General features: G+C 40.3%; 1 protein-coding gene across 1 annotated transcript; it reads right to left on the bottom strand.

Moving 5' to 3' along the window:
- Positions 1-1,131: 1,131 nt before the first annotated feature.
- cspg4ba (chondroitin sulfate proteoglycan 4ba) lies at positions 1,132-26,799 on the bottom strand. The gene is made up of 10 exons (XM_071483474.1): positions 26,420-26,799; positions 21,276-21,439; positions 14,898-18,470; positions 13,854-14,327; positions 13,162-13,338; positions 9,101-9,299; positions 7,148-7,279; positions 4,265-4,437; positions 3,600-3,783; positions 1,132-3,382 (listed from the first exon to the last, which is right to left on the bottom strand). The coding sequence occupies exons 1-10, from the start codon at positions 26,505-26,507 to the stop codon at positions 1,323-1,325; spliced, it is 7,224 nt and encodes a 2,407-aa protein (XP_071339575.1). The 5' UTR covers positions 26,508-26,799; the 3' UTR covers positions 1,132-1,322.
- Positions 26,800-27,298: the final 499 nt, after the last annotated feature.

The following is a 27,298-nucleotide window of genomic DNA, read 5'->3' as shown; positions in this document are numbered from 1 at the left end:
AAAGTCATTCCCTGTCCCAGACTAATGAGAATGTTTTTGGCCTAGCAGCTCAATCTCCTTAAAAGTAGGTGAACCCACTATCTATTCAACTGTAGGACAACCTGTTGATGACAGTATGCACCTGCAGTTTAAATTTTAATCACTGAGGTGAAGGTGGGTAGAATACAATATATAATATATAAATACTGTGCATAGTGAAATAAAAAAAAAACAAAAAACACATGATTAAACAGTTTTACCCAGTGTGATCTGACCAGAGATATAAAGAAAAAAATATTTTAATAGAGGTGCAAAACTATTTCAATGCTCCATCTCAACATGCCACCAAGCTGCGAAGCATTTGTAAAAAAAAACTCTCAGTTTTATAATATGCAATCCTGAAATGTTAAACAAAGACCTGTTATTGACAAGACATGCAACCCTCATTAAAGGTGACATGGAGTAAATGACTGTTAACAAAATACCTGAGTTTACAAAAAGTTATGCTGAAATACATAATACATAACAACAATATAAAATCTGAACAATCAATTGAAATCCTTAGACAATACATCTTTGTACCAGTGTCAATCTTAGAAATTCACAGTTGTATCAGCTCCTGCTCTAATGACCATGACCCATAATGGGAGGGACTCCAATGTGCATGAGGACCAGACAACAACTTGACTGATTAAATTAGGCACCAAACATAGGTTATAATTCACCACAATGATGACTGCTTTGTAAATGCTCAATGACCAAAAGTCTGTCCCACCACTGCTGAATATATAGCAGTGGTTGGTGTTAGACTGTTAACCAGTGTTTTAATGGATTGTGCCACTCAAAAAGAGCTCAAATCTGTCCTGACTCTAATGAATGTATTGCAAAGGACTTTGGCCGTAGTGGTTTTCTCCTTAATCTGTCTTTAAAGCTGCATGAATTAATATTTGGCCATCGGGGGGCAGATAAATTCAAAAACAAGCTACTAGACATGCTGTCCAGGATTATGGCCATATAAAATTGTGGCTTAAATTGTTAGCAAACAACTACACTTCCAGGAGAAACTGAGCAACCTTATTATCCCATTGGTGCTTTGTTTCTGGCCAAATGGTAAGCATTTAGCTCTGGTTTAGTCTCCAACAACTCTTGACCCAAAAAGTGAAACCTCACTCATGGTACTGTAATGTGAGACAGTTTTAATACAAAATATTGATTAATGCAGCTTTGAATTCATTAAATAATTAATTACAGACTAATTTGGTACTCAACCACATTTTAATCCATTATCAAAACCTGTAACAGTATTCTCCAACACATATAACTAGAAGTCAGTTTGTGGAAGATCATACCCAGTACTGATTCTTCTGAAGAGTGGGAGTAGCGGTTCTAATAATTTGGGAAGATGCTGCAGGGGAACCATTGCTCCAAGAACTTATGAGCATGTTCGAATCAATGGTGTCATAACCTGAACTGTGATTTGACACCAATAATCGATCAAGAACAGGGCTTCCTGGGCAAGTGGGGCTCAGTGGCGTGACAGTCACTGTGGGGATTGTTGTGCTCCTATGGGTTTGGCCTTGGTAGGACTCACTGCTTGGAAGACCAGTGGAAGGTGGCTCCTTTGGTGCAGCAGTGCTCTGCTTTCTTTGCCTGTGATGTCGAAGAAAGACAACCAGGACTACAAAGATGATTACAAGCAGCAGTAGAGCCAGCAGTGGTAAGATCACCAGGAGCGGACTGGAGGTTTTCTGAGGGTAAGATTCTACACGGACTGGTGTGTTTCTAAAGGGCAAGTCATCCGTTCCACGTGTTGGTTTGCCAAGCGTCGTACTGAAAATGCTAGTTCTGTTGGAGTTTCCCCAGCGGTTGCGCCCCTTGAACTTTTGCTGGTTTTTGCTTGGTTGCTGGGTGGAGAGGAAAACTGTAGACAGGAATGGTGAAGCAGTTCCATTTCTGGAAGTCTGGATTGGTGTCTGAGGAACAGATGATGTGGTTGGGACAGGACTCTTTGTGGTGGGAAAAAGTGCTGGGTCATATGGCACAACTGTAAAGTGTAACTCCCCTTTAGCAGGTTGAATGTTATCGGCTTTCAACAGAAACACCAGTGAGTCATTCAGCTCTTGAACTCCAGTCATGTTGGTATTAAGCTCCAAGGCTACCTTCTCCTGCATCACCTCCTGAAAGGTGAAGGACTCAGCTTGTACAGCTTTCCTAGACATTTTAGTTTTTGTCTGAACCACCTTCCCATACTTAGGATGGGAGATTATTTTAAATACAGGGTCACTATTACTTATATTAGCCAGTTCAGAGACATTAAGAAAACTAGTGTTGAGTTTGACAGCAATCCCACTGGGAATCCTCACACCTTTACCAACCTTGATCAAAGGTGTAACAGTTATGTTAAGCAGTCGGCCAGTAAGATTTGCTTCCGAAGTGAAGGCAGTGAACTCAAAGCTGTCCTCTTCAGAGGAAAGGGAGATCATATGGTAGGACAACCTTCTAGCCTGTAGATCTTCCTGTTCAAACTGTGTAACCTCTTGGTTGTCCTTCAGAAGTTTACCAAAGTTTGGAGGCCTTGTAATCTGGTAGTGAACGGTGCTGTTTTTCCCATTGGTAACAGCAGAAAGGTTATCTTGCGTCAGTGATACTGAAGTCTTGCCTTGCTCCAGTGTCAATCCAGTGTAGTTGACCAGAGAGATAGTGATTTCTGACACCTCTAGGTTGAAGAGTTTATATATTGGTTTATGATGACCATCTGTGACACTAAAATAGAACACCCCCGAGGCAGAGCTTCCATCATGGATGAAATAGATGCTTCTGTTATTGATTTGGGCTTGGGTAAAGGCCACTATCGACTGATTCAAACTTTCTTCAAGAGCTAGGTAACCATTGTTTGGTTTGCTAATCACAGAGAACTTAATATCATCAGGAGGATTGTCTAAGTCTTCAACTTTGAGATTCTCAGGCCCAAGGGCTACCGTATCTCCTTGTACCACCCTCAGACTTGGAGCTTTGGTTTTTAGCACAGGTGGCTGATCATTCACAGGTGTGATTGTAATGTTAAAACGCTCCTCAACGACATCACTGTCATCTTGAGGGTGTTGTGCTGTTTTGCCCTTAGGATTTATCCATGCACTGAAGACAAAAGAATCACGAGTTGTCTCTGAGTTGTCGTGCTTGTAGGTGATACCATATTTGTTGATAATGAACTGGGAGAAGTTAGGTTTTTCTCTGGTGAGGTTTCTCTCACCCACCATGATGACACCATGCTGAGGCAGGGATGTTACCTGAAACCAGACCTCATGGGAGCTCCGTAGAGGCATTGGCAGCCTGGACATCAGGTTAGTGGCATCAAGCTTGGACTCATCAATGATGACACTCTCCCCTTCTGTAACCTCAGCACCTATCCCCAAGCAAACCCCAAGTAAAGCACCAAGAATAATATTGTTTAACATTTTAGTAATAAATCAACATAAATAAGAGCATAGTCTGTAGCTCTGGGTGGCAACAAAAGTCTCTTTATTGTTAGCATGCTGAGGTTGCCATTTAGCTTAGAGCACTACTATATCTAAGTATAGCCTTGCAGAACTGTTAGCATGGCTGTAGACTCTTGTTCATACCTTTGTTTGCAAGCAGGACTGTGTTGTGTTCAGGTCCAGTATTCTCATAAGAAATGTCCATTTTGAAGGTCTGGCTGTCCAGAGAAGCAGGTGGTGATGCCACAGAGAAGGTCATGGAGTCCATGGCTTCCCAGCCCACTGACTCAATGGGGGTTTGAATGTACATAACCTCTTTCCTGTCCACCTAAGGTACAGAAACACCAAAAATCCTCAGGAAAAAAATTCACATCAACAACTTTGCCCAACAGCAGCAGATTAGCTATACCTAAAGTAAACTGATCGTTTAATCAGCTACATATAAATGGCTCATTGGCCTCAATAACGCTTCACTATTCTGAAAGACATTACTACAGTGTGTATAGGATTTCATCACTAATTTATATCTGCTTTGCTCAGCAGTAAATATAGAACATGAAGCATCGCAGCTTTAACTGTGAATTATCTAACTGATTAGATAAAAGCCTTACATGTTCCACTCAGCTCAAGAAGCACAAAGTCCATTTCCTGAATAAGGATGCAGAATATCTATTATTCATACTGTGGAAATTTGGCAACTTTCCACATGAATGGAGGAACCCCGATGTTCAATCTTACTCTGATTCACATCCCTTATATTTTAAAATATACTGAGAGAAAAGTGTTGATATCTCCAGCTTTTCACTCACCATATCTTGTGTGAAAGTGGAGATGTCTACTGTTGAATTATCAGGCTGCCTTGTCACCAGTCGCCCCAGTTTAGGATGCCTAATCACACTAAATGTAATGATGCGACTGGAAGTGTTGCTTATGTCGTTGGTCTCTGCTTGTAAATCTTCATTTGTGATTAGTGCAGATGAGCCTGGAGGAAAGGAATAAAACTGAATTAAGAAAATTACCGAAGGAGTGTCTTGGATTATTGATCAAGAAACTGTATCTCTCAAGAACAACTGTGTTTTTCTATCTGGTATTCAGTTAAGCTATGACCACATTGTTAAAACTGTTGTGTGGCTGCGTCAAATGTAGCAAGTTTTCCCCTCTGGAGGCGTTTCATGTCTTTTTGACTCCAAATTATGCAAAGCAAGGTCTGGAATAGACTGATGAGAGTCCTTTGATGTGTCAAATTAAAGCTGCAGTGCAGACATCACAGACTTTTTACGGCACTGTCCAACTGCAGTGCAGGGTGTTACATAAAATCCACACAAGAAATTAAAAGTGGATCAGCTCCTTGCAGGCGCAGAAATCTTCCACTTGGGAAAAACCTAAGGAGAAACATCTTCTGTGCACGATGACAGGGCCTCACTACTGAGAGCGTCTTTTCTTTGTAAGATGAACTACATAGATCTTCATAATCCTTCTGCTACAGTAAAGATTGTGAGAATACTAAAAAAAGACTGCTGATAAATGATGGAAGGCAATGATAGAGGGAAAGAGGGGTCAAAGCACAGTGAAATTCATTCATCACTTTTCGTGAGCACTCCCACGAAAGAGACTTGTCAGTCTCTCATGGGAAATTTTCTTCCTAGAGGAAGAGGGGGAGACTGGCTTTCTTGCCTTTTCACAATAAAAACCTATCATGCACTAAATCTGCAGATGGGTTCTCCTATATTGTCAGATATTTGTGCAGCTGTTCTTGATGCCAGTAAACAGATATATAATCAAAACATGTAACACCGCCAAAATACTTTTTCTTAACTCGTGCATTGTTGATAAGACAAACGTGTGAAACATTATTACTGCACAAACAGAGATATTCACTGTCTGAAGTGGCCTATGAGATAACAATTCATTTATAAAATGATAATGATGAATGCAGCAATATTCATATTTTATAGTTCTCTATAGAGCTATAAAAGAGCATATATTAAAGCTCTCTCACTCTCTTTTATAGCTCATAGCTATAGCTTTTCATGTTATACAGCTACTTCTTTCACTTCTATGTGTTTAAACCAGACTGCAACACAGTGAATATCTTCAATATAAGCCTGTCTGAAAGTGTATAGTGATATACTTAACAGTTGTTGTAACACTTTCCCACTGTGGCAATGTCACAGTAACAATGCATTGTGTTGAAGACTTCAATTTGTATATTCTTGGAAGAAAATGTGTCCTAACACTATCCCTTTTGTGGTACTTGCAGGCAGCAACACAATGGCTCACTGTCAGAATACTTTCAGGTAAACACTGGTTTTCTTAATGAGACATATGCAACCATTTAGTGAGGAGTCTTTGCACAGTTTAACAGAAGGCATCCAGACATTTGAGGATTTTGCAAGGAGGAAAAACATTAATCTTCCCACCACAGTGTTAAAGTGTTTCATGTCCCCTCTCACCCCATCAAAACCCTTCATTGTCAGTTAAAGCTCCCATCCCGCCCCCCTCTCCCTGTCCCGCCTGGCACAAAGCACAAACAGGGCTGCCTCAGACAGACAGTGGCAAAGCTTTTCAAGTACACACTCACCCTGTGGCTGGGAAGCTCAGCAGAGCGTGCCAGTTGGCACTTTGCTGCCCTCACAATATTCTTCCCTCCTACCTCACAAACCGGAACACTGGAAATCTCAGAAAAAGATCTCAGATGTGTTTTTGCAGACACAGACGTGAGTCAGCCTATTTTTAGCTCCTGAGTATTAAAAGTAGCATGCTGAATATGAAGACATCACCAGTCTGGTATTTGGGTAACGTAATGACTTGGCCGTTGGAAAGTTACGATGTATTAGGGCCATTGTAGATAAAAAAAGAAAAGGTAAATTTATAAGAAATACCCTCAGATATTCTCTGGGATTAAATTGGTAGATTTACTTGAAAGAAACTCACAAATTTACTTGCTTTACATACTTTATGTTCTCTTATTAATTTCTCTGCTTCATTGCCTACGGGGCAATGTAGGAGCAACAGCTTTGTACAGTGTACATTTCACATACAAAATGACCTGACCACAAAACCAACTGTGATGGAGGTAGAGATGGGTGGCGGAGGTGTGATGCTACTGTTGTCCAGTGTGAGTTTTATTCTCGTAAATTTAGAACTTTATTCTTGAAAAGAGTTTTTTGTCAGAATAAAACTAAAATTTGTCCACAAAACCAAAAAAAGACATACACGCACACAAAAATAAATTCCTCAACTGAGCCCTTACAAAAAGAAAAAAGAAAAAAATGAAACAAAAAAGAGGAAATCAATACTTTACTCATGGTTAGTAGAGAACAACTAAAAAGAGTCTGTGTGAGTGGAAGACTGTGACAGATAAAAATACCTTGTTTCACTTCCTTTAAAGACACGACTGTGTAGTTTCATCATGACACAAAAGACTATACAAAAGAAATCAAAATACCAACAATTCTTGTGATCTCATTCTAGGAAATGATGTAAAGTGTTTATTATGTGTTTGTGACGTATTTTTAAAGTTATGTGTCTTGGAGCTGAGTGCTGCACACAGAGCAGAGAAGGCTAAAGATATTTTGAGATGGGCCAGGGCACTGTTGTTTTTTTCATGAGTTACTGACAATAATAAAAATATAGAACAACACCAGGCTTATCCTTATATGACATGACTCTACTCAGAGGGTAGGATTTACCTGGAAAGACCTTGAGTGGACGGTTTTTCTCTAAACTGAGGACTAAGGCTCTGGCAGTGATGCTGAAGATCTGCCTGGGGGCGAAGTTCACACCATCGTTGACTTGGAAGTTGAATCCTCCGGACATGGCACCTTGACATGACAGGACAACAACATTAAACCGTCAAGAAGTCTGTGAGGGAATGTTGTTAAGACTCTGTCAGCTGCTTTGAATAAAGAACAACTGCAGTTTCGTTTTGTGAGGACAAGTCCTCTCTTTGTTCTTGGCTGGAGCAAATTTACAAAACTGGTTTCTGCAAAATACATGGGAAAAAAAAAGTAACGATCAGCACTCCTGATGGTTGTCTCCAAATAACTGCAGTGCAAGCTAAAAATTCTTAGTCTGAGTCAATAAGGGGCTACTCAATCAAAATCAATTGTCTATACTAGCATAGATGTGTGTAAAAGTGTGTGTGTGAAAAAGAAATTCTTTAACATACAGGGTGGGGTGAGTATCTTACACACCATCATCACAACCTTTGCTGGTGGTACAAGCACAGGCAAAGAAAAAAGCAGATATGAATCAGGAGTCAGCAGAAATCTGATCTGAGACCGATGCTATCAAACGCCGACAGACCCTATCCACCTGGTTCACATCACATTTCCAGACTATTATCACCTCCAGTCTGGCTGTCAGACCAGTCTGTCTGAACTGAATCAGAGCTGCAAGTAATTTCATGGCTATTGAAGAAAGTTCCACATTGTTTCAGCTGCTGCTTGTTTTGGCTGCAGGGTGATGAGCAGAGGACAAATCAAACAGTGGGAACTGTCAGCGGCAACTTTTTCTGCTTCCTGCTCAACATCTGCTCCCAAAACTACAATTATTATTATTATTATTATTATTATTATTATTATTATTATCATCTTTGCATTATCTCTCTCTTTCTGCCAAATCGGTCAAGGCAGATGGCCAACCCCTCAAGGTTTCTGCCTCTTAAAAGGAAGTTTTTCATTGCTACTGTTGCCAGGTGCTTGCTGATGGTGGGAAATTGTTGGCTCTCTATCATCAATATTATAAAGACTATGGTCCTGCTCTATATGAAAAATGCGATATTGCGATAATGAGATATTTTCTGTTGTGCTTTTGCACAAAATAAAAATTGACTTGACTTGATGCAAAAAGAACAAAAACAAGTTATCATGAATGGAGAAAAAAAACTTGGCTGAAGTACATACATTTGGCTTTACTGCAATAAATCCAGATCATGCAGGAGAATAAATGCTGACCACATGTGGAGAAGTTCATTACAGGTTTTACTGACTCGCATCATGATAGGAATTAATGTCACAACATTAAAAAGAATATAAATATAAATATATATATACATATATATATTATATATACACATATATATACAGTGGTTAGTGTTCCTCTGTTAATAAATACATTAGACAAAACTTCACACATGGAAAACAAAAACATCTAATCTTTTGTTAATTTCCAATTACAGTTTACTCAGAATCATTCATTTGGACAACAGAATGACAACACAATATAAACGTAAATTGATAAATGATAATAAGAACTGAATTAACCCCATTTAAATTTCTATAATCTTTTCTTCTTCAATATCCAGCTCCACAAAAAGAGAGGGATGTTTCAGAATATACTGTAGATATTATTGTGGTGACATGTTGTTGTCATTTAAACTGAACACTAATTATTTTACCAATCGTCTTTAAGAGTTCTTCTTAGTTTTTAATTAAGGGGCCATTGTACAAGTCTCCAGCTTCCTGACCTCTCCTCTACCACCTGTTTCACTTCTGTTATCTGTTTTATACTGGATATATATAAAATAAGAGCAAACTCAAATCAAATAAAACTATTACAATGGATGATTAAAAAAAACAGTCTCAACTTTCTTGTCCAGGCAGTGCAAGTATATTCAGTAGTTGACAGGAAACACATGTTACCTTTGTGCACAAACAACAGCTGTCCTTGGTCTATGAGTGCCTGGGTGAAGTTGAGCACTGCCTTCATGGGGGCACTCTTCAGGGCCAGGTATCCGTTGCTTGGTGGGGTCACCATGAATTGGAGCTCCTCTGGGGGTGTGTCCTGGTCCTGCGCCCTTAGATCCTCTGGTCTGATCTCTGTCACCGAGGACACCCAAACCTGGACACAAGATGGACAAGGGCAACAGGCGTCATCTGTGATGTGCATGAAGACATAGACCTCCAGGAACAGAGATGCTTTGTTCGACATGGCTCATGATGAAGGTGCTAACAGTATTTGACAGCCAACCACGAATCTGACATTTACTTTGATTGACAGCTGTCATTTTTTCTTATACGATGGGACAATAAACTTGCTATTTAAAAGCTTATTTCCGTTTGCTAGTCATTACATCCCCATTATGCATGTATTCCCCCAAAAAATCCAATTAAACTGCCTTGAGTATAGAACAGAATTTTATATCTAAGGTACTTTTTTTCCCATTAATTAAATGCACCTACTCTCCGCACAGATATGATACAACTGAAAAGGAAGTGAGACATAAAAGACCGCCAGAAACAGCTGATGTGTCCTTGTCATTCATCACCTCGTACAATGGACCCAGGATGTTGTGGGTGTGAGTCCAGCTTCAAGGCTATTTCACATGTTTTTCTCTCTTTTTCCTCCCTCCAGGTCATTTTCCACTGCTCATCATCCACTGAAGCAATACTGCCATGAAAATAATCTGTAACTGAGGCACCTAGAGATGGTGAGACAGTAACAACCTATGTCACTCTGAGCATCACTCAAGTCACATAATGACACGACATAATGAACATATGAAGGGCATCTCGGGACTAAACTTAGAAACGCAGGCTGTAAACACAGTTGGATGTAGAGCAGAGTGTTTGAACAATTAATTCCCTGAGCCATCCATGGTTAAACCTGAATTGAGCTGCTAAATGCCCCACTATCCTCATCAGCTTGTAGCTGTCTTTGTGTGTCTAAGTGTGAACAGTAAGCTTTTAGCGCTTTTTCACTGAAATACAGCCAGCGGAAATGAGGCTGGTGAGAGCAGCAAGAGTCAACAAAAACCGTGAAGTCATGGGCTGGAAAACAAAAACATTGAGCTGTAAGATGTTAAGATGCTCTGTGGCATTGAGGGGACCGCAGAGGAGTAATAACTACTGCAGGTTTGCAACCATGAGGGACAATGTTCCCATTACATGTAGGCATTTGACTTGTTTTTGAAATAAAACTATTGATTATAACAGGTTTAAAGTTCACAGTAAATGTTGTTAGGTTTAGTCTGCTTTCTTATGTACTGTAAAAAATTACAAACAGTCATTTTCATGAGTGCACAGTTCCTGTTTCTAGTGGGTCATACCAAGATAGTATGCAACCACAAGATATGTGGCATGTTTCAGAAAGGGTGTGATCACAGTAACGTCTCAAATGTTCACACACTGGCTAAGTTTCAGGTATTTTTACTGTCAACTTCTCTCTGCTGCTCTCTGGAAGTTGTTTTGTGTGATACATTTCTCACAGTGCAAAACTGCACTTTGCAGGGTGAAGGGAAGTGGCTACAACAACAAATAACACTTGCTGGAGGAATGTACAGATCACAAATATCATAAGTTAGAAGTTAGAATATCTGAGGCCGGGTTTTACCGTTTCAAACTACTAAACACTGGGTGACACTGGAATCTAAATGGCCCTAAAATTCACTGAATGACTAACTGGCAGTGAGCTGGTCTCTCACTTGGTTGGATGTTACTGGAACAGAAGCATGGGGATCTTTTTTTCAATCAGCACCTGTAAACCATATCATACTGGTCCCATCTCTCTTCCTATGAGAACACTTGCCACAAATCTAAGTGTGTGTTGCCCCTACCAGGAAATGACTACGCTTCCAATAATCCCCCATGTAACAGGAAGTCACAGCAGGATCGCTCTGACAAACAGCATCAGGGCGCCGCCACCAATTCAAAGACAAGACACATGAGATCAATTTGCACAAACAGCCCCTAGGAGTGAAAATCAATTCCCTCAAACATGACAGGGTGCTCATCAGACTGCAGCCTTAGTCATGGAGACAACAGTCAAAACAAACTGCACCTCACTCACCTCTTTTTATTGGATTCCTGTGAGTCTTGACTGCCAAACCTCAACTGTTTTCATGTCTATTGGCTGAGGAGTTTCAATAAGCTCGTGGTTTTTATCTTACCTGCTCAAAATAAATAAAAATGTCTCATGTTGCTTCACATTCAGCTTGTCTCAGACAGATAAATGCTCATGGCAAACAATTAAGAACTTGACTTTGTGAGACTCACAGCTCTATGTGACAACTCAGCGAATCTTAGTCCCACTTAAAATCCTGAACCACCTTAAACAACCACCACTGCTGAGATGTGTCATTCTGATGGCATTATATCTAGATGTCTGGCGCAGACTTTGGAAAACAGAAACAGGTCAAATGTATCATGTGTCATAGTCAGTACTGACACAAATACAAGCTACAAACTCAAGACATTTGTACTTTCAGATACTGCAGTATAAACAGATAACTCACATTGTCTGCTGGCATAATGCAATAAGGTTTTTTAAACCTAAATAACTGGGCGATCTGTGTTGTTTTGCTTTGTTTCATTTTTGATTAGAAAAAATTATAATAATTTGTATTTTTAAGACAGACATCCTCTGGCAGGGCTGTCTTACAGTTTAATCAGCATTTGTTAAGCTTATATAACATGTAACAATAATCCCTTTGGCAGATTGATAAATAAAAATTGGATGAGTCCTTTTAAATATTAATTCAGAAAACATCAAAACTGTTTCAGTCTGTACAATAAATTGTATGAGGAAATACACCCTGTACCTCTGTCTGTCTGTTGTAAGAAAATCTGTGAATCTCTTCAAATCTTCCACAGTTTGAGACCAATCATGATGTGTAGTGGCAGGGAGCCACCTTGTGGACACTGAGAACCCAGTTTCCCTCTGGTAAAACATGACATAATGACTTATGATCACATTTGCATTAAACTCATCATCATTATGTGCAGACCAGTTTTTCAGTGACTGTCACCAACATTCACAAACACCACCTTTCTCAAAAGGTATTCAGTGTCTCCGGTTAAAACTACTCTGATTCACCTGGCTCCCGGACGTTCTTCAGTGCAGTAAATTTCAGAAGTCGCTCTTTCCTGAGTCTGCAGGATTCCAGAGGAATTTGAGGCATTTGGGGCAAAGCTGCACACACAATAGAGGCCTATACTTCAGCCCCTCTTTCCAGCTGGACCTGCCCCAACTCCAGCCACTAAAGCTGTTAGAGCACAACTCAGCACTGCTCAGCGCACGGGCATAAACAACACTGTCTGTCTAATTTACAAGAGACATATTCAGAGTGTTTGTAAGTAGAACTGCATTTCACAGACTGGTTGTAAATGCAATCTATTTTGGTCGAGAAGTGAAGTGGAAAACAGGACCAAACTGAGGCCATATAGTTAGTGTTTGCTATTTCCAGGCCATGCCGTAATGCCACTCAACACTATGATGATGCTCTCGAATGGATTAAATTCAAGCAACACATTCCCAGCAGCAGGACCGTATGTCCTCGTAAAATCTGGGGTATTATTTTTTAAGTCTTTCATATTCATAAGACGCCTTTGAAATCATTTCCAGTCAACCCGGATTGTGTAAAGTAGTAGCTCCACACATAATTCACTGAAGCAGTGTTGCTTGCAACTGACCCAACAAAAAGCAGTGACATATTTCAATACTAGAGGAATATGTTTGAAATGTAACACCTAAACACCATACAAGTCCCGGGTGTCTCCAAAATATATGTCAACGCATGGTCTGTGCTGCCAGCCCCCCTCGACCCTCCTCCACATAGCAAACATAGTTTCCTCATCCAGCCAGTCAGCCATGGCAACGTGCAACACTGCCCACATGAAAACTGCCTGACAGTAAGCCATGGTGCCAGACCTGCTAGTAAAAAAAAAAATGTCCACAGTTTAAATATAGAGCAGTGCAGACTCACCCTGAGGACCCTGTTGGCTGTAATAACAGGAGGCTCATCGTTGACAGCTGTAACCTGGATGTACACCGTCTGGGCTGCACTCTGCTTCCTCAGGCCTGAGTCACTGGCCATCACAGTGAAGTTGTCGGCTAAGGTTTCGCTGCTGTCATGGACGTAGTAAATGAATTCATGCTCCACCTGGTTAGAGATCATGGAAATTATTAGGGGACAACCTCAAACTAAAACAGCAAAGATTTATTCAAAACACAGCTGCACAAAACACTAATATTTTATGACACTTAGGTCACTATACTCTCTTAGTCTGTGACGTGAAATGCATTTAGGGACAAAAACAAAACAAGAGATTCAAGCGCATGTAGGGTGAGAAGAAGGGAATGAGGGGAGGGTGATACTTATTATTGTTTTAATTTAATTTGGGATTTTTAGGTTACAAACACCTCAAACATAGATATAAATAAAAATATATATTTATATAATTCATAAATCTATAAATATAGATTTTTTGAAAACTCAATGTTGGAAGCATTGCAAAAATCCCTGTAAATATGAGCCATATTTGAGAAAACACACTTTCATCTTAATTAATAAAATATACTGCCACACTAAATCTAATTATTAATCCATTAATCCACCTGCCAGTCCGCTGCTATTTCTCCGAAGCAACTATAGGAGTGTCTGTGAGAATATCTCACCTGCCTCCTGGTGAAAGAGGTTATGGACACACCGGGATGTCGGGAATGTTCAATGTGGCCGTGCTGCGGGGGCTCAGTCAAACTGTACAGGAAGTTGATTCCAGAAAAGTGTCTGTTGGTGACTTTGAGCACATCCTGGGTCAGTGCCTTGGAAGCGCCCTCGTTCAGAGTGAAATTTGAGACCTGAAGCGGGATGAGGCGTGGGATGATGTCAACAGACATCCTAATGTCACTGACGTCAGTGACCCCGTTAGTGGCATCTAGGATGAAGGTGTCATTGACTTCGTTGGGCTCCACCTGCATGTACTGGATGTTCCCATTGTTAATGTCCTCTTGGTTAAACGTCTTGACAGGGGATTGTTTGGTTCCGATGTGGCGCTCCTCCGCTTCGACAAAACGCCGGAGAAAGCCATGAGAGGGGGCTACCTTGACTGTGAATACAATCTCAGATGGCAGGTTGTCTTCGTGAGTGACCTGCAACAATCACAAAACATAGTCAGTGCTTAAACTTGAAATGTTCCATGTGTCACCAAAGTTCAGTTTTCATTTTTCTCTTTATGTAATATGACATCATTGTAAAATGAAAAAAACAAACAGGGTCAGTTTTACCTTTTCAGCAAATTCAAAAACCAGGACAATGAAAGTCATCTGTTATGGTGATACTGTTCTTTTATAATTTACACTGTCTGCCAAACATTTTTTCCCTCGTGTTACTATAATTATAAAAGGATGCATGTTGTTTAATTACATGTTTTTGGAGTCAGGGATACAAAGTCCTTAACCTTAAATGTCTCTAATGAAATATGTGACTGAGAATTAACAAGTATGTATTATCATTATGTGCACAGTATCATAATTATTATTATTCTTCTTAACATCATTCCATCTGTCTAAAAGGAGAGGATTAAGGCCCACCAGAGAAAAATAAAGAATATAAAACATTAGTTAGACATTATTTGGACCAAAATAAAATTTGCATGAACATTGTTGACTTGGAATTATTAAGCCCCCTCTCACACACAGAAACTCTTATGAAACACTCACCTCGAGTTTAGTTTCGTCGATCTTCACTGGTTTTCCCTCTTCCACCAGTAAGGTGTTGTGATGCAGCACAATGGGTGGCCTCTGATGACTTTCCAGGTAAACCTTTACATTGATCCTCTCTGCAAATTGAAAGCCTTTTGCTTTCACAGTTAAATTGAAATAGTCTGACAGATGTTTGCTGTCATCATGCTGATAGGAGATCCGCCCATCCTTTAAGTCAGACAGTGTGAACGAGTCCACCTTCGTTTCATTGCAATTAAGTCTTCCATACTTAGGAGCCACATCCATTTTGAAAATTACCTCTTTGTCCTCTCTGATGTCTAGATTTGATATGACACTAAAATTACTGGTGGAAAAGGTTACTGATTGGCCCCTCTGAACCAGTAAGCCAGTGTTGTTTCCAGCCTTTAAGAAAGGGTCGTGTGCACTGATGTCTAAAAGGCTTGATACAAAATGTTTTCCATCTGAGACAAAGAGCACAAACCTGCCAGTGCTCACACCTTTGTGAATGAACAGCACTCGCTTTTCTTCCAAATCCTTCTGTCGAAACTGGAAGAGCCGATGAGTAGTGTCATTAACCAGAACTAGGTCTCCCATCGGGATTCCACGTCGAGTGTATATCAACTGACCATCATCATAATCAGAGTCTGCATCATGATAACGCAAATCCTCTGAAGTGAGTAACCGGTGGCCATCTCTTACTACATGGAAGACTTTATCAATTACACGTACTGGTTTTTGGTCATTCACTAAATTAATGGATACGTTGAACGATCCTTCTTTTGAGCCAATATCATCCTCTGAGATTGAAGATTTGAACCCTTTGCTGGTGGAGGCTATGAAAGTGAACTCATCTTGAGTTGTTTCACTGTCATCATGAATGTACATTATCCGTTCCTCTAATATATCCTTATTACTAAAGGTTAAGATGTTGTCATAGCTCGCATTGGAATTTGACTGACTAATACGGGCCAGCTTTCCATGTTTGGGGCTGCTTATGACTGTGTAGTACATATCCTTTGTACTCAAAGTCTCTGCAAACAGCTCATCTTTTGTGATAAGTTTACTTTCTCCCTCCAGAAGTGAGAGTCCATCATTTCTCATAAACACACTGTTGACATCAGCTTTAATGGAAAACTGGAAATCATAGTATTGAGACTGAGCATGTTTGGAAACCAGCTGAAATTTGAACCTGTCACTTGTATCTTCATAAGGCCTGTCAACTAGCTCATAATGTACTTTAAGATCAGTCACATCTCTTTGGCTAAAGGTTGAGTTCTTCCTCAAGACTGTGTTGTCGAGCAAGAGTTTTCCTTTCTTTGGTATGGTGAGAACCCGAAAATAAAGGTCATCCTCTGAGAGGGCTACACCTTCAGCTGCGACAAAAAGATGCTCTGAGTCCAGTGTTACTTTCCTAACTTTATCCAAGTCTATCATAATGTTCCTCACAAGGTGGTATTTCACCCACTTCACAGTTATTGGGAAGAGTAGTTCAGTGGTTGTCCTTGCAGCCACATTAACTTTGCACTTAAAGTAATCAGTGGCATTGGATGTCTGGATGTCTTGAAAAGTGTTAACATACCTCAGGCGCTCTTTTTCTAGAAGTCTTTGAGAAAATGAGTCAGTAGGCCTCCATTCACCACTTGAGTGAAGCCTCTGGAGTTCTCCATATTGAGGGGGTTCAATGATATCATACCGGACATCTACAACTTGTTTCACAGCGTTGGTTTGGACAGCTAGTTGCTTTGAACCAATTATAGCTGTCTCTCCTTGAATGATCTCAAGGCCTGTGTTGTTGGCAATCTTATACTCCAGCGCTACAGCCATGACCCTCAAAACCACGGTGTTGCTGACCTTTTCCCCATCGCTAACTCTAAGAACTATCCTTGAGTTTCTAACCCCTGTGTGGACATAGTACACCCTGAGTTCCTCCAAATCTAAATATGAGAATGAGGTCACTGCCTTACCAGGGTTGCTTTCAATTTCCAAATATCCTGCATCAGCATTTAGGTTCCCAAGCACAGAAAAGACAAGGTCAGTGTAGCTGCTGTCAATGTCTATGGCCTTTAATACATCTGTGGTGAGGCGTTTCTTTGAGTTCTCCAACAGGACAAAGAGATTTCCTTCAGGGAGACTCAATTCAGGTGCATCGTTGGTTGGTGTCACAGTAATATTGTACTGGTACAATTTGTTGTCCTTCAGATAATCAGGCACTTGCTTTCTACTGCTAGAATAAACTGAAAACATGAAGAAGTCATCTGGTTCCTCTGACCCTCCATGGATATACATCACTCGTCCATGCCAAAGATCCAACATGCTGAAAGTGTTCTCCTCTTGGTCTTGATCAACATCAAGCCTTATCTGACCCCGAATTGGTTGCTCCCGAATTCGGAACATAATCTGAGACTGTCGAATGCCAAGCTTCTTGAAGTCCAAGAGAACCTTAATGTGTTTGGCCTCAAGAGATGCTCTACCACCTTCCTGCACCACAATGTTTTTCAGCTGCAAAAAATTTGAGCCATACCTTCTATCCAAGCCCCTTGCGAGGGTGGACATGTGAAATGATGGTGTTGGTGTCACCAAGTGAAAAAGGGATCCTGGAATGCTTGTTGGACTTACAGTGGTTGATGGTTCTGGTTCTTTTTCTGGCTCACAACCAACTGAGATATCTTTGGTGACTACAGCACTAGAGAGACCCACCTTCACTCCACTGACTTCAATGTTCTTCAAACATCCTTTGAAGGAACCTCCTCTGACACGCTTTCCAGACACAGAGACAAGCCCCACCTTTCTAACTTCTGATCTGGTGCTGTCATCAATACCTCCTACAAAAAGATAACCTTTGAGCTGAAGCCCCTTTGAACGAGAGCTAATGCTGGTTTTCACCATCTCTCCATCAACAGTTAGCTCAAGGGTTTTAGAACTGAAACGCAACTTGATAGAATGCCATTTCCTGTCATTGATAAATGTGAGGGAACGAAGCTCAGTTTTGGCTCCAGCTTTTCCAACAATGGCCACTGGCAAGCCTTCTTGAATCTCCACAGCCACAAAGCCCCCATCTCTGGCTGAACTGTACAACATAATTCCCTCTTTGGCTGAAGTGTGCACGACACACTTGAATACCGCTTCCTGTTGGGCATTCCAGGTTGGAAAAGAAATATAAGCCCTGGAACTGAAAAAGCTGATAGGGTCTTCCTCTGTGGCAAAGAATTGGGGACTGCAGCCTAACGACACCTCATGGACATTCTTGAATCCAGTATATGGCCTTAGGGATGACAGCAAGTCATGTTCGTTGAAGACCACATTGTCCATGCAGCCTCTGAATCCAATCAGGTCTCTGGGGAGATATAGTCTGTCCAGGCCGCCTGAGCCTCCAACATAGAGGCCATCCAAAATGTTGAGATCATGATGGGAGCCTGGCATCTTTACACTTGTGTGAGAGTTCTTGTCTACAGTCAGAGTGATGTTGTGCTGCACATGGTGGACCTCCACAGAGTGCCAAGCCAGGTCATTGAGCTGGGTGCCTCGCTCTGACTGTAACACTTGCTCCCCAGATCCAAGGTCCAGTTTCAGCTAAGACAAATAACAAAACAACTCAATTATAAAATATGTTATATCACAGGAATATAAGGCAAATGTTAGTTAGTTAGCTATCTAAGCAGTAATTCAATCTAAATTGAGGTTTATCCACTTAGAATAGCTCTTTTTTTTGTGATGCCCCATATCAAATAAAATTGTTTTAATCGTCGGCATTGCCATGAAATTTTGGTACAGATATTCATCGTCCCCATAGGATGAAGCCCACAGATTTTGCTGATCCCCTGATTCTTGCTCTAAAATTAACATTAGTTTGTGTTTTAGAGAAATGTCTCAACCATGATTGCATGGATTTCTATTAAATTTGGCACAGATGTCTGTGTTGCCTCAGAGGATGAAGCCAACTGATTTCTCTAATCTGCTAATTTACATCTTACGCCAAAAGTCAAAGTTTTCACTTATCCTGTGAAATATCAAAACATCTAGTGTACAAAATCTTGTATAGACGTTCTTGGTTCTTTGAGGACAAATCCTGATGATTTTGATGATGTTTTAACTCTTCCCCTAGTGCCACCCTGAGGTTGGCATTTGTGTTTCAGATTAAAATGTGGCAACAACTACTGGATGGATTGCCAATAAATCTGGTAGACATTCATCCCATCCTTAGAATGACTTGTGTTGACTGATCCCTTAACTTTTCATCTACTGCCATCATTAGGTCAACTATTATATGAATATTATACCTACTAAACATAGTCATGTCAGCATTGTCACTGTAATCATGATAGCATGTTGACATGACTGCTGTGCCTAAGCATCACAGGCCTTTACCATGCCTGTAGACTATTATCTAAACATGCATGTACAGGTTGCAACTGTTTAGTATGATCATGAAAACAATATTGTTAAAAATAATATTTTAATAACATGTATAAAATATTTCTATAGCATTACAAAGTCAAAAATAATATGCAGATATTTTGACTGTGTCAGATGAAATAATTGTCTATATAAACTATGACATTACAACTTATATTAATTAAATGATTAATTATAGACACCATGATACCCGAAAAGGGAAACACATGATTTAGACTGCTATTCTGTGATGTCACCTGTTATAACAGTGAGCTTTGTCTGTGATTCAAAGCAGGAAGTGGACTCTTATCTCTTTGCCTTCAGCATGTCCTCAGAGCATCATGTCACCATCTCAAACTAATGCTGCATTTAGATGACATGCTTGTCAAGGCTTGCTGCTGAGTCCCTGCTATTCATGCATGGATTTCCAGGGAGCAACACTCATGTCTGACTCAAATGGAATGAGATCCCGAGCCCGAGGAAAACTTGTGTGGGTGAACAAAAAAATTATTTGGTGACCTGTGACAGTTTAGGGAACAGGGACGAGCCTTTCACTCCTCGTGCTCACTGAAGTACAACAATGCAACACAGTCGTCAGTATGATTTATTCCCAGCAGCACAAGTCTAACACAAATAGAAGCTTAGTCACAAGGATTTCTCAGGTTTGATGCACAAAAGCTACAATGCATATCTCAGGACTTCCTGTGTCTCTTATGAATGTGTCTGCATTTTAGAAAAAGGCTTTCTACAGTACATCTGTCCATTCTGTGTGCTGATTAAGTTTGGCAGGGCTGCTTACAGGATGCTTTAGAATCAGTCTTGAAGGAACAAGTTTATTTTACCCTTAAATCCTCGCAGCAAGGCTTGTGTTGTGGGCTGAAGATAGTGCCTCCTGACACAAACCCATCCTCAATTTTGTGTTCCCATGGTTAACATATTTTGTATTTAAATCAGAAGTAGCCTGCCGAGTCGTGCAGTACATGTCATATTTATTTCTATTATAAATACTGAGGCAGTATGTGGCGCTGTTCACAGTTTCTCTTGAATTTAACATTCAAGTTTCTAATTGTGCAGAATTTAAGCTTCTTCTGCTAAGGAATTCAGTGCCTTCAGAAATAAGTAGATACACTCTTACTTGAGCTTCTCATTATCAAATACAACTAGTCACCTCAATTATCCATAATTTTTAAATAACTAGATAATTTATTTCAATTTAAACTACGTAAAAACCAATTACATTTTGCTTTCCATTTGACTAAGCTTTAAAGGCTGTTGTTGTTTCACATTTGGTTCATTGCTACTTGAGCCCCTAGTTGGCTGGTGAAGTGGCGGCAGCTCACTCCTACTACTAGTTGGACAGACCAAGCAATTTGATGACATCACCTTAGGGACTGAAAAATTGTGACATGCATTTTTTCACAATGTGCTGACATTTCATAAGCTAATTAATTTATAATAATGATTAGTCAATCATAAAAATAATTAGTTAGTTAGTTTCAACCCTACATTAAATATATCATGGAGTGATTGCAGTACTAGCAGACACAAGCACATGAGCAGAACAATGATTAGTTTAACAATGTTTGATAATTCAAGAACTTTGTTGGACACAGGTGTGAGAGGCAGAGTATCTTACCCTGTGATCAGGGAAAAATGATCTCACTCATTTGAAGACATTAAAAAACACAGATCTGACTGCTTTCATTATCTCCTCGTTTCCACTCTGACAAGAAGTGACTGGTATGGAGTTAACACTCAGGCTTGTCTGCTTGTGTTACTGTGTTGAGAGACTGACACTGTCAACTGAGATGGAACCATTGCTTACGGTGCTCAGTGTGTGTGCACATATCTATTGTGAGTGTGTATGTGATCGAGCACATGCATCTGCATAGAGCTGTATGCATGTGCATATGTGCATGCGTGTGTGTGCTAATGTATGCTTGCACACATATGCTCATGTGCTGGGGCCATGGATGTACCCACCTGCAGGCGACCAGCATGCAGCTCTAGCAGTAAGTAGTCGGTCTGGCCGGCAGCGAGAAACAGCAGGCCATTGGTGCTGGAGGTTCGGAAGCGAATGCGAAGCATGTTATGGTCGGACGCCTCTGTTGCCTTGAGCTGTACAAAGCCGTCGCCATAGAAGGAAGCTGTAAAAAAAGACATTAGAGTGAGACAGATTTTTAAAAAAGAAAGAGAGAAAAAGAGGGAGACGTATATGGTCGAATGTGGTGTTGACTGTCTTTGGCAGTCAGTTAAATCAGTGCATCACAGTCATTCAATCTGAGCTGAGTTTGAGGGAGATGAGGAACAGAAAGTACAGTAGCAGTGACTCCAGCAAACACAGAGCAAGTCAAGTCAAGCATTGTGGTCTTAATATAGCCAACATGTGACATTTAGATATAAAAGCCAGGCTAATTATCATCCTGCTTGTTCTTTACAAGTGGAGCAGAGCCTGTGAAATACACAAAGAGAGAAAGAGAGAGAGAGAGAGAGAGAGAGCTTTATGACACACACTGTGCACAAATTATACCTCACCTAACTTAAACAAGTACTTGTAAGATTCTTTGGAGCTCAGCCCTCCTGGTGGGCCAGTTGTGTTTATACTCTATACGCTCAACCATAATGATTTACATGCAGTCAAGTACGACAAGTGTACAATTATGAGTTTTAAAGCTTTACCTATGGAATAATAAGCACATTAAGGATGAAACTTAACCCCTGCTTGTATATTGCGGCAGAGTTGCCGATTTATGTCTCTGCTCGTTAGTAACTTTAGGAGAAAGTTGTTCATGGACTGTCCAAAACTTTGCTAATGACATATACAAATTTTAAAGATATTTGACTTTAATGCCACAACAGCAGTATGCAAACTGAGGCAGTGGATGTGGAGGTGGCTCGGAGGGAGTCAGACATGTTTGGGCCTGCCCTGCCCTGACAGGAACCTTCAACCTGAACATGAAAGGCTCTGACATCCCCACATTGTCTGTGGCCCCGTGTTCCAGAAACAGTGTGGTGGATGGACCCAGCTGTTTCTTCTACCTCACCTCCCTGCCATTTCACATCACCCTGTAATCTAAGCTAACATGTTCTGAAGCTTTCTCATCCAAGCCCTCATGCCCAGGCATCACCAGTTCAGTTTTTAATGAGCTCCAGAGTCCCACGCATATACAAAGGTTAACAAATCTTCGCCTCTGTGAAGAAACATGTCCACTCCACATTTGATTTATTTGGAGCTCATCATGGCCCAGGGGCAAGAGCAGCTTGCTGCTAATGGCTTAGAGTGAGTCACTGGCGAAGCTGGATAAAGTTAGTGTGAGTTAATGCATTGTTTTTACTCCTAAAAGGCTTAATGCACTAATGGGTCGTTTGTTTCATCAATCCAATCTGTATGGACTGTAAAGTATGAATTAAGACAATTAAACCAGTAAAGCATGTAAATTAGCTTCAACCATGTCAATAAACAGTCATCAATCAACAGGAGCTGATTGCAGAGAGAAAAAAAAAAACATATAAATCTACCTTTATCTATCAAAGCACCTCAAATGTCTGACCAACAGTTGAACACTTTATTAGTACAGGTACCTTTAAATTGACAGTGCTCTGATATTCTGTGCTGTGTGCAACAGCAAGGCAGTGTGTGTGTGTGTGTGTGTGCTTCCATCCCCTGCAGGTACGGTCAGCATGCCAACCGTTTTTTTCTCACATATGCAAGCTGCAGCTTTCATGGTGACAAAACGAGTGCTTTTGTTGACTGTCCGCGGTTTGTCAAAGAAATAGAGGCACAAAGCGAAATGCGACAGACACCTCGAAGCCCGTCTGCAAAAGATGTTTTAAACCTGTGCAGACCAACGGAGCACCTTGCTGACAGACATACCGACCTGTTCAAAGGATTCAAAGTGACAGGTGATAGATCACATAATTACATCACGCCCGTGCCTCACATTTAAGTCAAACGAGTGTGATTTATTTGGTGGCAAGCAAACTTTTTGCATAAAGGGGAATAACAGTTTCATTTGGCTTTGTCCTTTTAGCTAACTCACCAATGTGGCAAACATCTCATTATGCAAAGGCAGCATTCTCACTAGTAATGTTAACCATAATTTGCAGCCTGCTAAAAATCAGGCATTCCCAAATACAGGTCAACAACACCAGTTATAAATGATAAATTTACCATCAATCAGCACTGGAAAGAAATGCTACAAGTCTGAGGTCTTCCTCATCTCTCAGGTTTCCTCCAAGTGACTGGCTAATATAAATGTTTTGTATGTAAATGTTACATACAAGAACTGCATGAATCCAACAGAACAGGACAACAGACAACTAAATAAAATTCTGTTTCATTTAGATGGCCCTCTGAACAAATGTGCTTTTCCTCTTCTAGACTCAAATACTGAGTTTTAACACTGAATGCTAAAGAAGACACAGAAAAGATATTTGTTTCTTCGATAAAATATATACGTCACAATTCTTACTTACATATTTTGTTATTCAAAATTTGTACAGTTTAGGTTTAGTTCACATGTCTTTAGTCCACTGCTCTTTAGTCCCAGCAAACATAGCTTCTCTTAAAAAACTAATGATGACTTTCATCATCAATTCCTCTGCTGAGTATTTCCTCCATTCTCCGACTAATCCGTCCACAACATACCACAAAATATTAAAAACTAAACTGCAATTCCCTTAATCCCAATGTGACATCTTCAAACCTCTTGTCCAGCAAGCATCCAAGATGTTGACTTTGCTATCAAATAAGAAACGTAAAAGACAAACAACTGAGTAGCTGCTACTAGTGAATGTTTGGCACATACTGAAATACAACTTAAAACGATTAACTGATTATCATAAAAGTTGCAGATTAATTTTCTGTCAATCAACTAATTGACTAATCCTTGCAGGCCTCTAATCTTATCATCCACACGTGTGCACGTCTTTTGACCAAGATCCATTCATTAGTTTATCCCAAATAAACATTTTTCTAGTCAGTCACACATTTTCCAGCAAACCTCACACATTTCCATCCCACTTTCCCTGACTCTAACCATCGTCAGTGCACAATTGTGTTCACTCCAAAATAATCTAATAGCTCTGTTTTACTCACAGAAATATTTCTAAGCAATGTTAATGTATTTTGTCCTAACAAAGGCAGTCAGCTGGAGAAGTATTTTTCATTTTTGCAGTACTTTTTGGATTCATTTCTAATGTGTGTTGAGCCTAATGTAATCATCATTAACTGTCCAGTCTATCCTAAGTTATAATTCTCAGTCTGGTGTAACGTGCTTGTTAAACTGTTAAATGCAGCTGGAAATAGAGAAAAACTGGCCCACAGGCACAAGGCATCCAGCATTACTTATCCTTATTCTGACCCTGAGAGAGTGAGTTTATTGTGCTCTCTCGTTTATATGTCATGTTCATTCATCTGACTGGCTCTGTGTACATAACAGGGAGGAATAATTTCCGAAAACTAACCAAGAGGAAAGCAATGTCATTTTTCCCTTAAATTCACAAGGATGGACCGGACATGCATGCTCAATTGTATTCTGGAGTCGTCACAGTGACGTTCAAGTGATATGATATCATGTTTGCTTCAGACAAAAGGCTCTTCCCCATAATTTGCATATAAGCAACTGGATTCTGAGAAAGCTGTAGAGTAGTGATAATGTAAGGGGAGAAAATGTTTCTTGTCTCAGCTGCAGAAACATACAAATTTTGGGAGTATGTAAATGAAAAAGCACAGCAGACTGCCAGAAAACAACAGCCACACATAAACATACCTGCGTAGAGCTGACTGGGCACAAACAGGAGGTGTTTGAAGGTTGTTCTGTAATCTACGTGTCTGCAGGGGCACATTCTGTGCGACAGGGACATTTTTTTCCCCACAAATGGCTCCCTCAACAACAAAGCCGGTGACCTTTTAGTGAACACCCGCTTACAGTTAATTTAAGGGGCAAGACCAGCACTTGTCACTGCCTGTGTGCTCAGTTTATACAGCAAATCAGAGATGCAACTTGACTGAAGTGTCTCTTTGGTTTTTTTGCAGGCTGTCATGGCACTCTGTTGCTGATGCATTATCAAAACCTGGGACGAGGCTTGTTTCATAATGCGAGGGGAAGACAGAGGATGCTCACATCCAGGGGTGCACTCCAGTAAAGCAAATGTCTATACTGTAGTTATATCCATTGAAGGATATGGCGAGTGTGAGTCACAGTGAAATAATTCCTGATCATCCCCACGGGCACAGCCTGGATGAACACTGAATGTAGATGACACATGGTCAGACTCAAATCAACCAGACGGGCTAATGAGTGCCCACATGGATGTAAATAATGTGCATCTGAAGCTGTACAAACTGACAAAAAAAAAACATATTTTTCCCTTAGCTCCCTCAACGCGGCAATGGCTGTCTATTTCCTCGCATTTGTTTGAATGTGTTATTGTCACAGTCAGATATTCTTCCACCGCAGTGGGCATCACAGTCCCATGTCTGCTGCTGCCTCTAATAAGGTTAGATATCTGTGGGTGCTTGCAATGCAATGCATGTACAATGCATATACTGTGTGCACCATGCATGCACAGATTATCAAAATGTATTATTTGAAAAAAACAAAAAAACAAAAAACAAAAACGTAAGATCATGCATTTTAAAGGCTAAAAAGAATCTCTATTGTTGCTGGAATTAAAACATTCACATTCACATGTTGTAGTTGTGTGGGGTGTCACACTGAGGTTAACATTTTAAGACCTGTGAATCACTACAGTAACTCCACAGCAAGCACAGAAAACATTTAACAATCCTCTGTAAAGTGATACTAAGCCTGCTTTTGGAGGAACACTCATGGTGATACAGAAATAGTGCTGCAGCCCAGATATGAAGGCAAGAGCTGCCCAGTAAATAAAACAGTATGTGATTATGTTTGGTTTGTTACTTTAGTTGTCATAACCTGGAAATCTCAAGTGGCCTTCAGGAAACTGTTTTCTCAGTAAACTTGGAACACCGGAGGAAAGTCGTCAGAGTTAAGATTGTGGTTATCGCATTTACAAGTCGTCATTGAAAGCAGCATCTATTGAGTTTATATCTCGTTTGTTTTCATTGAAAAAAAAAAAAAAAAGTGGAAAAGTTGCTTTGTTACCTCCCGACGCCAGCTCGACCAGGAGCGACCACCAAAGCAGCCCGCAGAGCCACCGCTTCTTCTCGGTGTAATTCACGGCGGAGTCCATCTTCCTTGTCCCGGTGCAAACACTAGTTGTTACTGGACTCCAGAGTTTACATATTTACAGACCTGTTTCCTCTTCTTCTCGCTTCGGTGACGCCAGACAGTGCGTGAGGAGCTCAGTTAGTCCGACAAACGCTGGGAATGAGTGAGTCTGCAACAAACAGTGAACTGAGCTGAGCTGAAGCACCGCTGTGGACCCTCGTCTAACTCCGCCTTGTGTGTGTGTGTGTGTGTGTGTGTGTGTCAAAGAAAAAGGCATGTTAATCCCACTTTTCAAAATAAAAGCAGAGTAAGAAAGGGAAAAACGCCGCAGGCCTATTTAACCAAACAACACAGTGTGGGAATGTGTGGACAGCTCATAATGAGGCTGACTTAGCCTAATTTAACCTTTATTAAATGTCAAAATAAATCATTACATTCATCAATCACAAGCTATGAGTTAGGCTACTTATTAATATTTGTTGGAAAATGTAATATAACATATGACCAAAAAATATATTAGTTTGATTGTAAAATTAAGTGACATATATTTAACTTTTATTCTATTATTGCCAAATAGCATTTAGTATTTATAAGCAGTTAATAAATGATTTACATTATATTGAAGGTGTAAGCAGGTATTAATTTATTTAACAACTGTAACGCTCATGTGGGCACCCATAAGTGGAGGCTGCTATATAAAGAATAAGATGAATAAATGAATAATAATAAAGTAAAACACAAGTGTGATAATGTTGAATATGTCTTCACTGGTGGAGTTGTAATTGTGACAAATACTGTACAAACATTTCAAGT

The sequence above is a fragment of the Trachinotus anak genome, unplaced genomic scaffold (genome assembly GCF_046630095.1).
Source record: "Trachinotus anak isolate AG129_WGS33_773 ecotype Australia unplaced genomic scaffold, CSIRO_AGI_Tana_v1 ptg000008l, whole genome shotgun sequence".
Lineage (NCBI taxonomy): Eukaryota > Metazoa > Chordata > Actinopteri > Carangiformes > Carangidae > Trachinotus > Trachinotus anak.
The sequence above is the reverse complement of the archived record's forward strand: the minus strand, read 5'-3'. Positions and strand labels throughout refer to the sequence as shown.